Source organism: Rhamphochromis sp. 'chilingali', assembly GCF_963969265.1.
Source record: "Rhamphochromis sp. 'chilingali' genome assembly, chromosome: 16".
Classification (NCBI taxonomy): Eukaryota; Metazoa; Chordata; class Actinopteri; order Cichliformes; family Cichlidae; genus Rhamphochromis; species Rhamphochromis sp. 'chilingali'.
Window position 1 is genome coordinate 32862829 of NC_137943.1, and position 12596 is coordinate 32875424.

The 12596-nt window shown below is 43.5% G+C and overlaps 1 protein-coding gene across 1 annotated transcript in view; it reads right to left on the reverse strand.

The window, feature by feature from the left end:
• Positions 1–12596, reverse strand: part of myo10 (myosin X) — a 129546-nt gene that overhangs the window by 9216 nt on the left and 107734 nt on the right. The window contains exons 20-27 of the mRNA XM_080907971.1: positions 12419–12543; positions 12135–12249; positions 5029–5135; positions 4709–4927; positions 3457–3496; positions 2096–3055; positions 1669–1789; positions 1154–1397 (exon numbers count right to left, since the gene is read on the reverse strand). Coding sequence (XP_080764097.1) covers positions 1154–1397; positions 1669–1789; positions 2096–3055; positions 3457–3496; positions 4709–4927; positions 5029–5135; positions 12135–12249; positions 12419–12543 — 1931 coding nt within the window. The remainder of the gene's footprint in view (positions 1–1153; positions 1398–1668; positions 1790–2095; positions 3056–3456; positions 3497–4708; positions 4928–5028; positions 5136–12134; positions 12250–12418; positions 12544–12596) is intronic.

Here is a 12596-nt window from a genome sequence, read left to right on the forward strand (position 1 = left end):
CATTTCACCATGAATCCTTCAGAGGTCTGAGTTTTTATCTCTCTTCAATAACACAACCATATATCTCTTGAATATTTTACATGTACCGTAAATGTCGGGCTATAAGCCGCTACTTTTTGCACAAGCTTTGAACCCTGCGGCTTTTAGTCAGGTGCGGCTTTTCTATGGATTGTCCATGATTTTTGTCATATCGTAAGACGATTTGTTTTGTGTGTTCCGCTGTTGTACGGCACTACGTTGCCTGGCGGAAGGATCGGGGTTCAAGAGTGGTATGTTAGTCACATGTCCGTCCGCCAGGCAACGTAGTGCCGTACGAAGTAGCGCGAAAAACAAACTTCAAAGTAGCGCTACGCATTCAGCGGGAGGCGTGGATGATGAGCGGCGATAAACTTGCAAGTTATGCCCAAAAAGCAAGTTATGCCCAACTCCACCGGTGGATTCTGACAGCGTGGAAAAGTGTGAAAACATCCACGATCACCAACGGATTTTGAAGGGCTGGACTGCTGCATGATGGAGAGGAGGACACCGCCACGGCCCTTCTGAGGGTGTTCGACTCTGACACTGACAATGAGGATTTCTTTGGTTTTGAAAGTGACAACGAAGGAGAGAAGAAGAGTGGATGACGAAGCCATCCTGAGCCTGTTTGTATCCGACACTGGAGAAGAGGACTTTGGTGGTTTTAGTGCGCAGGAAGAAGAGAAAGATGGTGGTGAATGACTGACTTTTCTTCTTGTTAAAGCTGTGTCACTGCACCTGAGCCTAAAAAGTAGTCCGAATCTATTTTTCTGGTGTGCTGTAGGTTACTGTTATGTACTACATGTGCAAATATGTACCCATAACTTGTTTTTCAAAATATTAATAAAAGTGATGTCTCCAAACAGCCATCTCTTTCCTGACAATTCCCTTTGTGCATATTCTCTTACATATGATAAGTCAACATTGAAACACCTGCGGCTTTTGGTCAGGTGCGGCTAATGTATGTACAAAACAGGATTTTCCCCTGATTTTAGCTTGTGCGGCTAATATTTAGGTGCGCTTTGTAGTCCGGGAAATACGGTAAATGATTAACTGACAGCTTTTCTGTTGTTACTGTAAATGAAAGTATTGTCATGCAAAAACAACAACCCTCAAAGTTATGTTCTCTTGTCCTTACTTGGCGTTGTGCATGTCCAGCACCCCCTTCATCTTCTCCTCTCCGTCGTTCTCAAAGTACATGAGTTTGCTCTGACGCAGCACGAACCAGCGCCGCTTCCAGTTGCGTCGGGAGAGCGTGGACGAGCCCCCGCCCTTCTTGTGCAGCCAGCCCTGCTTCAGAGCCTCCTGCTTAGTTCTGAACCACAGGAAAGTCTCGTCCTTCAGAACACACCAACGCCGCTTCCACGTGTTCATCAGACCACCTAGAGAAGAAAGATATGAGATTTCAAATGCTCCACCATCATTACGTCACCTGGAGGGGAGAATCTTGCTCTTTGTCTCTTTGTCTTCACTGAGATATTTGAATGCTAATCAATAAAATCAAATCAAATCAAAAAATCAAATCAGAAGGTAACACAGAAAGTACAATGCTTTTTCACCAAAATACATCCTAAAGCCATATAGATGATGCACGTAACTCTCACCTGTTGGGGTTTATTAAAAGAAGAGTATGTTCTATAAGAAAATAATAACCTTTGATGTAGAGGAAGCTGTGGAAGTACGGCAGCGTGACACAGCTGTAGACAGAGTCCCGGCGATAAGACAACTCGTCGTCTGTGTCGAACCTCTCAAAGTCGTCCTCGCTGTCCTCAAACTGGAGCAAATCAACAAAAATTTGAAATTAAACAAGACATGCAAGACCTTAGTTTGCATATTATTTCAACAAATAACAGAGAAGGTACAATGTGGTGCTCTTTGCACCTGTGAGTTGTAAAATGGCTAAAGTCATGCCATTTAATTGATCTCTCTCACTGGATCCTTTTTTGAAGCCTGCGTTTTTTTTGCTAACTTCAAAGACTACACTACTTTGGAGTTAGAGCAGCTAAGTTTGAGTAGAAAATCGGGCATGAAATGTTCTCCCTGTCATTGAAAACAGAAGTTAAACAAGGATTCAGCTTACCGAGGACTGAGCCCCCTCTGAGCTAAAGCGGTAAGCCCCTGAGCTGTTGTAGGTGCCAACAGATCCGCGGTAATCCGGAGACCACTGTCCACTGCGAGGGTTGGAGAAAGCCATGCTGCCACTAGACACGATGGCACCTTCATCGTAGTCATCCTGATCGTAGTCTGAATCCTCATCTGGAGGTATCAGCTCTACCAGCTCATCAGACTGAGCCTCAGATGAAGCCTGGGGGTGGCAGTAAGCCGAATCCCCGCTGGATGATGCGCTATGGCAGGCCGAAGGCATCGCTGGCAAAGAGTGGTGAAGCACAGTGGTCGGTGGCAGTGACGGAATCACAGCATCGTTGGCGTACGGGTCTTCTTCGGATGAGTCATCGCTCGTTCGGATACCGCTCGTCCGCTGGCCGTCCGAGTGGCCGTGCTCGCTTGGGTTTGGTGAGTCTTTGAAGGCATCATCATCAGCACCAAACCCTTCATCAACCTCTTCTTCCTCGTTACCCCTCCTCTGGTCATCCTCCTTCTTCTCATCTTCTTCACCCACGCCCAAGGAGCTCTCAATGTTCCTCACACACTCGTCAATCTCATCAAAGTTCAGGGAGTCCAGGAACTGCTGCGCTGCCTTACAGGCTTCATCCTCCAGCCGCCGGAGTTCCTGATCGCGAAGCTGCTGCAGGCGGTTCAGCGAGGCTTCAGTCAAAGAGAGCTCCTGGCGCTCCTTCTGTCTCTGCAGCACCTGGATCTCCCGCTCTAGTCGAAGAATTTCCTCCACTTGTGATGCCTCGTGCGGACGTATTGCCTCCTCTTCCTCTGCTGATGCCTCCACAAAGGTTTCTGCTGACTCCAGCTCCTCCAGGGCGTCTGGTGATGCTGCAGCTGCTGCTGCATTTTGAGACTCTGTCAAAACCAGCGAGGCCAGCTCCTCAGCACGACGCAGCTCCTCCAGTGTTCTGGCTTCCTCAGCCTGAAACCACAAACATGAGACTGCAGTCATAACTTTTTCCCCCCAAGATATCAACATTAATTTATACAAAATACCCAAAACAAGTTGATTTACAGAAACCAAACACTGAAGTAATCTTAGTTTACTGAGAGAGGGCCAACTTTTATAAGCAAATTATACACGACAAATACCTGAGAGGATACAAGCTGTTTATTGTACTGGGCAGTGTGTTTTTCACTGCCCAGTACAATAAACTGAAGCCTGCTACAATAAGCAGAAGCCTGTGTAACATAATAGAAAACATAATTGTGTTCTCTGTGTTCTTTACCAATCAGATATGGCTGTAGAGAGTGGGCTGCTCAGGAGACAGTCGGCCAATAAAAGTTATACACCGTTTTCCACTTAAATCAGTTTTATCATACCTCTCTGGTGAATCTCTCGGCCTCCAGCCTCTGTCTCTCCCTGCAGGGCACAAACACACAGACATCAGCTGAACGAACACACAGTAGGAGATACGATGTACCAAAACCAGAGTAACTGCATTTCCTGTCTCACTGTGAGATTAAAATACCAGAAACCCATTTAGTATGCAGTTCACTATCTATCAAAACAACAAAAATACAAATGTTGCACCACACTGTGAAACCTTCTTTGGAAAACATAATGCAAGCTACAGATGTAGTCCAATAAGGATGTTTATACAAACTCAATGGTTCTCTACTAAATTGTGACAGCAGCAGTGATTATAAAGCAATCAATCTGCAGTATAAACTGAGCTGTGGCCCCTTCAAGGTCAAAGGCACCACTGAGGATATGGAGGTCATGACTCAGTCTTGATTGTGGGATTTGAGGGATTTACATTCTATTCTTACAGACAAATTACATGCTGTTTTTTAAGCCTGATGACATCTCCCGTCCATGAATCGTCAGAATGACTACCGTCATAAGAGCACTGCGTACATCTGTAGCAATTTACATTGTTGTCCTTACACATGCATATGTAGTGAGCATAAGATGGGGAGCAGCAGCATGACCCCCCATTGCAGAAAAAAGCCAGCATCAGTGAAAACAAATGTGAGATTCATTCAGTGAGGTAGTCTCTAAAAGAGGAGCTCAGGTGGTTGCAAAGCAGCTTGCAGAAGCACAGCAGCTGTAGCCAAGCTAAGCTACTTAAATAGCATGTCCTACATAAGCTTTGTAAATTAGCTGCTGATGAGATCCACTCATCTGATGACTGCAGCTGAGAATGAAATAGTTGCCTGCCAGAACTAAAGCTATGCTCTGTTTCTCCTCCAGTATTATACACTGGCATTAGGAACATTTTTTATTATATACGTGTAGTATTTTTATGTCATTTGAAATAATGGAAGCAGGGGATTTGTACTCCTTAACTACTCATGATCATATTTGAAAGTCCTGAATACAGCCCAGATGATGGACTTGTGTTAATTCCTCACTAACTGACTGAAATAAACCAGTGCCAGAAGAAGACAGTGGGCACACGTTTTTCAAACACATTTTCCAGTCCAGATTTCTCTCTCATTTCTTTTCTTTTAATTTAAAAAAACAAACAAAAAAAACAGTCATTTGCAAAAACCTACTTTCTTTTTGCACAATAACTTTTCATTTGGCTGTAGCTATAGTACCACACGGTGAATAAACTGAGTAGCCCACCTCTCCATCTCCTCCATCCACCTGCGGCGCTCCTCCTCCTCCTTCTTCCTCCTCTCCTCCAGCATCCGGCTGCAGGTCTGACGAGCCAGCTGCCCTCGCAGACACTTCTGGAAGGTGAGTGCTGCCCAGCGGAGGAGCAAGAACTTCCTCCTCCAGTAGAAAGCCCGGTAGTTCTTCTGGATGACCACAATACACCGCAGCAGCTTCTTGTACTGCTTCCTGTTTGGAGGACAAGGACCGGGCTATTGAGCATTTTGGTTTCAATGAAGATTAAAACTGATCCTATTGAGGTTTATGATGTTTTTATTCATTGTTTGTACCTGGCCATGTAGCCTGTGACATAGGCCTGAATGATCATGGCTGCTTTCAGCACCTCCACCTCCCTCTGCTTCTCCAGGCGATGCTCCAGAGACTCCCGAAGGAAGACCTGATAGATAGGATAAAGAGACAAAAAAAAAGTGTTATTTTATTATTGTTACTGAGGGGAAGTAAGGGAAAAATCAATAATGTAACTGCTCCTCATTTCTTTCTCTTCTAATTTTGATTTACTTTTCAGGTAAAATCATGTTCACGTTGACCTTTAAGAGTTAAAGAACATCTCATGACATGTTTGCATAATACACAGCAGAGTTTAAACGTGTCATATTTACAGTGTGCAACACCAAAACAATTTTGGGGTAAAATAGTTCAAGGAAGTGCTAATATTCAGAGGGAAAAATGCATATTTGTGAGAATATGAAGGTGTACATTTGCAAAAGTCACATTAAAATGCCCCATCTCTAATAGCCACAGAATGTTCAAGTCCCAGCAGCTTAACATAGTTTGTCCATTAGTTACGCTGTATTACCCACACTTTATGAATAAAAGATTTACAAGTGAACAGAATTAAAAAGAGGCAGGCCGTTTCTTTTTCTATAACATTACCATTTAACAGACAGTCGCTCACAGAAGAACAACAGAGCCAAACAAAGCGGCCGACATAAATCAAACCCAGATCCTCCTCTCCCTTTGTTCCTGCTACTAGAGACTGCAGATTACTGCAGCGAGTGATTTCAGCTACATCTCTCCATGAAAAGACCGATCTTACGGGCACTTAGTGCAGCTGCCTGCTCCAGGAACCAAGCTGTCGTCCATTGATAGAGAAACTGGGCCCAGCGAGGGCCGCCAGGGGTTAATCCGATTAGGGAGGGAGGAAAATGAGATATGGGACGCAGTCTCAGGCGACTGTGACGGTGGGGAAATATCACGGTGCTACGGGGGTACAGGAGTACACACTGCCTGTTGATATGGTGTGTGTGTGTGTGTGTTGGCTGAGTGACAGTGTTGGATCCTCAGCAGTGAGGCAATAATGAGATTTTTTTGGGGGAAATGTAAACTTGTCAGGGTGATGTGGATGTCACTTATGAGCAGGTTAATTAACAGGGAAACATCCATTACATGCCGAACACGTGCACATGCAATACAAAGACAAGCACACAAACCACTGGTGTCTCTCCAGGAATTCAGTTTTCAGGCTGGAAAAGCCCCAGAGACAAAATTTTAAGTATCGAAGCAGATTGGAACCAGATTAATATTTATGTGAAATGTAAAAAATATTCATAGCAAAATAAGAGTACCAACAAGTACATTTACTCATCTAAAAATAACAGAAAAATGGGCTCATTAACAGCATGCTTGTGGACATGCTGCCTCTTGCACTCTCTTCCCAGGTGGCACTCTTGCCTAAATGAGAGTATTTTAAGTAATACATTTATATATTAATAGAACACATAAAATATGCATATCTATGAAAATAGAAAGATGTGGACTGTTGTTGGAACCATTGCTAATAAGGGAGCAGCTGAAAGAAGAAGTGCAAGTACCTAAAGTTAAGTCTCCTGCTGGGTGCTACGTGGCAGAAAGAGCAACTTCTGAACACATCCCAACCTTATCCTCTCATTTTATAACACTGGTGAGCATTAACAATCATAAACTAAGGGATAAACCTGACCAAACAGGAGGGAGGTACAACTGTGGACCCCTCTGAAACCTTACGCCATAACTTTATGTGCACATCCCTAGAAATGTAACTACATGTTGCGTCAGTACAGCCTGCAACTATCCTCAGTACTGTCGACTTCCTTATATCCATTTCTGGCTACTGTTTTGGAACAATTTTTGAATTCATCAGCAAGAGAATAAAAGTAATCGCCTGAATATAAGGACTTGCATATGTCATCAGACTCCTAGAGCAAAACTGGTTGTGAGGAAATGCACAGAGAAGTGGAATAACTGGATGGACAAATATGTTTGCCTTCGACACAAAAACAAAAGCAAAAAAAAAGAACAAAGAACAAAAAGTGGCAATGCTGGAGGGAAAAAGTCGCAGCATTTCATTTGTTTCTATCATCGTCTGCAGCGCATATACAATACCGGAACACAACTAAGTGGTAATTAACACATAAATCACCATGCCAAAGCACGAATGTTGGTTATGGTGTCGTCAACTTTTGTAGATTACTTTATGGGCTATCCAAAGATTCACCAGAGAAGTCTACATCAGCTGTCACATTTTATACTTTAGAGCCAGAGCCTGAATCTGGGTGGTAAGGGTTAGAGTTAAGTTGTTGAATGAGAAAGTCACTAAAGTCACTTCCAATCTGTAGGACTAAATACTAAAATCTAGTTTACCCTTATTTCTTTCATAGTAGATTCAATGTAACATGAATGTGTTTTTCCACTGTATTTATATAAAATAAATTCAAAATTCAAATTCAAATTCAAATTTTATTTGTCACGTACACAGTCATACACAGTACGATATGTAGTGAAATGCTTGGACAACTGCTCGTGACCTAAAGAAAACAAAAAAGGAAAAGGCTATGAATAAGATAGGAAATAAATATGAAAAATTAAAAAGGGTAAATTTAACTAGGAAGGAATAAAATATAAATTAAGGTTAAAAATGAAATAACTGTACAACACAAATTAGAATGAAGGGTAAATTTAACTGGGAAGAATAAGATAAAGATAAATATATAAATTAAAGTTGAAAATAAAATAACTGTACAACAAAATACACAATACACAATATAGAACTATATAAGAATGTATGAAGGAATCTAAATATAAATAAATATATACACAATAACAGCAGCTGTACAAGTATTAACCGGAAATGAAGAATATAGTGACCAGTGTTGTGCAAAACCAAAGTCCAGAAAGTCCAGTGTGTGTGTAAGAACCATATGTGTGGGTCAGTACTGTGTGGTGGTGTGATTGAGAGACCGTATCGCCTGCGGGAAGAAGCTCCTCCTCAGTCTCTCTGTGTTGGTCTTCAGGGAGCGGAATCGCTTTCCTGACCTCAACAGAGAGAACAGTCTGTTGTTGGGATGGCTGAGGTCCTTCACGATCTTCCTGGCCTTGGTCCAGCACCGCCTGCTGTAGATTGAGTGCAGGTCAGGGAGCTCGGAGCGGATGGTGCGCTCAGCTGACCGCACAACCCTCTGTAGAGCTCGTCTGTCCTGCATGGTGCTGTTCCCGAACCAGGTTAAGATGTTTCCCGCCAGGATGCTCTCTATGGTGCACGAGTAAAAGTTCCTGAGCACCTTGGAGGGCAGTTGGAAGTCTCTCAAGCGTCTGAGGTGGTAGAGACGCTGTCGGGCCTTTTTCACCACGGTGTTGATGTGACAGGACCATGACAGGTCCTGCGTGATGTGAACTCCAAGGTATTTGAAGCTGTCCACTCTCTCCACTGGGCACTCGTTGATGACGGGGGTCTGGTAGTTCCTCTCCTGCTTAGTGCTGAAGTCCACTATCAGCTCCTTTGTCTTACTGACGTTTAGAAGGAGGTTGTTCCTCTGGCACCAGTTCTCCAGATTCCTAATCTCCTTCAGGTAGGCCGTCTCGTTGTTATCAGAGATCAGGCCCACCACGACGGTGTCGTCAGCAAACTTGATGATGGTGGTGGAGCTGGTAGTGGCCACACAGTCATATGTGTACAAAGAGTACAGCAGGGGGCTCAGAACACACCCCTGGGGGGCTCCAGTGCTGAGAGTGGTGGAGGCTGAGACATGTCCGCCCATCCTTACTGCCTGTGGTCTGCCAGTTAGGAAGTTGGAGATCCACTGACACATAGATGAGCTGAGTCCCAGATGCTCCAGCTTGGTGGTGAGTGTGGAGGGAATTATGGTATTAAATGCAGAGCTGTAGTCTATGAAGAGCATTTTAACATAATTCCCCCTTCTAGTGTCCAAGTGAGTGAGTGATGTGTGGAGGAGATGAGAGATGGCATCGTCTGTGGAACGATTTGGACGGTAAGCGAACTGTAGTGGGTCCAGTGTGTCTGGTAGTGAAGAAATGATGAAGTCTCTGACCAGGCGTTCAAAGCACTTCATCACTACTGAGGTGAGGGCTACAGGGCGATAGTCATTGAGAGAAGCAGGGTATAATATATACACTTAATCTAAAGAAAGAAATCTAAAATTTTCCTGTGAAGTGCTGCTATCCAGGCTCATTCAGGCATTCATACAAAACTCACACATATAAGCTGCAGAAAGCAGCTCTTTGTGAATCTCTACAGTGCACACGCTGATCCTTTTATTAAACAACCCCCAACATGAGCTGCACATGCTCAGAACGCACAGCCTCGTGTACAAGTGCACACATTTGCATCCCAATAAAATGGGCGACTAATCCTTTTTAATCATTACTATGCTAATTAGTGCAACAAAGGCCTCGCTAAGCCTCGCCGCGTTTTGATTCTTGCTGCTGGGGCCTTTGGGGAACACCGCTTACCGTCCCAGGTCAGGCCCGTGGAGAAAACTAAGCAGTAGGAGAAGAAAGCAGAGCCACATCTTTTCCAGGAAATTAAGTTTAAGGCGGTAAAAAAGCAAGACATAAGTCTAAGACAATAGTCTGGACATGTGCTGAATGAAAAGAGCTGCAGGCCTCCTCGATGTAAATCTCACTGCGAGAGGCAGCGGGACAAAGTGGACAAATCCCTCTGAGGGAGATGGAATTGATTTAACAGTTTACAGGCAGTCACAGCAGCAGGGACGACTCCGTGGTTCAGTGGAGAGTATGGTCTCAGGGTTAGAAGGTCTACAGAGGCCATTCAGGCTGAATGTTTTATAGGAGATTTCAAAAAAGGTCTTCCAACCAATAAGTATGCGGTGAGTCACGAACAGCTGTGTAAATCTGGTAAAAGGTGGCAGACACCCAAAACAAAAGAGAAACCAAAAAACAAAACATGTTTCTCTCAGTCTTTTAAAATCTGTTACAAATACGTTAGTAAAAAGTATATGAAATAAAGCAACCACTGCTATTTATAGTAGATTGTACATATATTGTAATATAATGGATATTTTTGATGACTAAATAATCTCCAAGAATCTTTTGGGTAATCTAAATGTTGTTGTTCTGAAGCATAAACCATTATGAATCCATTTCATCTGCTTTGATGATAACAGGTGCACTGGAGAGGCAACAACAAGAAAACCCCAAAAAGCGAATGGCTTGACAGGCGATGGCTACACACCACTGTGCTCATCCCTCCTGACTGATTCTCTCTATTTTTGCTTTTTGTTTGTGTCCTCGTCACTGCTGGTAAAGCGAGACGGTATCTGCAGCCCACTCAGGTTGAACGGGTAATCCAGCTCCTCCAGGACGGCTCATCTATATGTGCTGTCAAAAGAAGGTTTGCTGGGTCAGCACAGTCTCAAATGTGTGGACGAGATACCAGGAGGTGGACTGCTACATGAGGAATAGTGGAAAAGGCCACAGAAGTTCATCAGCCCAGCAGCTCTTTTGTGCTATATATGTGTCGTGAATCCATCTCATCTGCTCTGATGCAAATGAAAGCAGATAAAATATATATGGGTGCACTGACACCTGTAGTCATAGAAAGGCTCCATATAAGCACCGGTCCACTTAACAATTTTAAGTCTATTGTTATTCCTGTGACTGTAATAACATTTGTTATCCTCAGTGTGTATTTTATTTTATTTTTAGCTAAATAGCTAATTTTACTTGAAAATAATGAACAGAATGTTGAAAACTGTCAGTAACATGAAAATAGGTTTTTAAATGGGCTACATGTAGTGGAGGGATCCATTAAATATTCAACCAAAGACACACTTGTTCCACCTCGCCGCTCTAACGGGGTATTCACAATTCAGCTTCCTGTGCCATCGTTGGTCCTGGATGGACACTGACACACATACTAATGACCACTCATCCGTTCGTCTGTCCACCCACGACCACACTTATCCTTCACTGCTGTCACCTCCTGCAGCATCACACGGTCATGCTGTGATTAGCGATCTGTATCCCCCATCTGTCATTTCCCCTCAAAACACAGACACACACACCCTGGCAGTAGGTATATTCTTCCTGATCCGGTGTAGTGGAAGCAGGAAGCATTAGACTGAAGACTGGATCCAATAATTGTTGGATTCTATGCTTCAGGTGCTCTGGACCTCAATATCACACACACACACACACACACACACACACACACACACACACACACACACACACACACACACACACACACACACACACACACACACACACACACACACACACACACACACACACACACACACACACACACACACACACACACACAGCAATGGTTTCATAGAGCTGAGTTTCTACGGTGTATGAAGTCAAATTAAGCCTTGAGGGGAGCACAGAGCAGCCAAAATGGATTGGCATCCCCCAGCAGTGATGTTCAGTCTGCATCCAATATTCCAAGTTAGCAAAGAGAATACAGAACAACCGGTATGGAGCCAGATACATTCAGGAGCTCAGACAGGAAAAAGTCAATTACGCCACCGAGAACTGAGCAGAAGGCATATAATTCACTGCTGACAGAAAGGGAATGCAAACCTGTAAGTAAAGACTGAGTTATTATATAAATTATATTTGTATTGGAGAGCCTTAAACATAAAAGATGTTTGGAACGGTATCGTTTTCAGAAACACTTTCATCTTTTAAGACCAAGTTTAAACTAAACCAATAAACAGCAAGCTTTATGGTTAAGCAAGACTTATATGTTCAAAAGGACCTTATTGGACAACAATATAACCTGGACTGAATCTGGACCTGGATCAATTCTTGAGCCAAAGGCCTCCCTGGAGACTTCTATTTAATGATCCACACAAATGCAGAGAGCTCAAATGAGACGAAATTATCAGGAGTTCAAGAAGAAAAAACTTTAAAAAAATAAGAAAAGAAACAATGATGACTTAACCTTATATTCCTGAAAATGTGAGAAATTTGTTCTTCTTCATGAATCACTGTTTACCCAATCCACCAGGACCCTGAATAAGTGCAGTCCTGAGTTTAAAGTGCTTTCCTATACCAGCCTGCTCCACTCCGTGTGCAGGAGAGACCGGCTATAAAGTGTGGCAACAGGGAAAAACCTGGGTTACACTCTCACCTTGGTCTTGCCCAGCTGCCACTCTGCACTGCTGCTGTCATATTGGCAGAGCAGCTGGACGCAGCACCCTCTGGGGTCTTCTGAATTCAACAAACCACGCATCAGCACCTTGTACCTGAAGAAGTAAAAGCAGGGGTGAAGGGTTTTTGCATGATTTTTAATGATTGCTTTGTTCTTTAATGTCTGCATTTCAAGAACTGAAATGACCCTGCGCCTGTTTTGGGGTCTGACATTTTTGGTAGAGCAGTGCTTATGTATGATTGCACAGCGTAGTGGGTACAAACCTCGAGCAGAAGTCCTGAATAGTTCTCCGGACAGGGAAGCCGGTGCGTCGAATCTTGACTGTTTCCAACATGCCGGAATACCTGAGCTGGTTCAGAACCACCGTCTGGTCAAAATGATCAGGCATCTTTGAAGAAAAACGGGAAACATATTCAGATGAATGTCTCTGTGTTCAAGTAA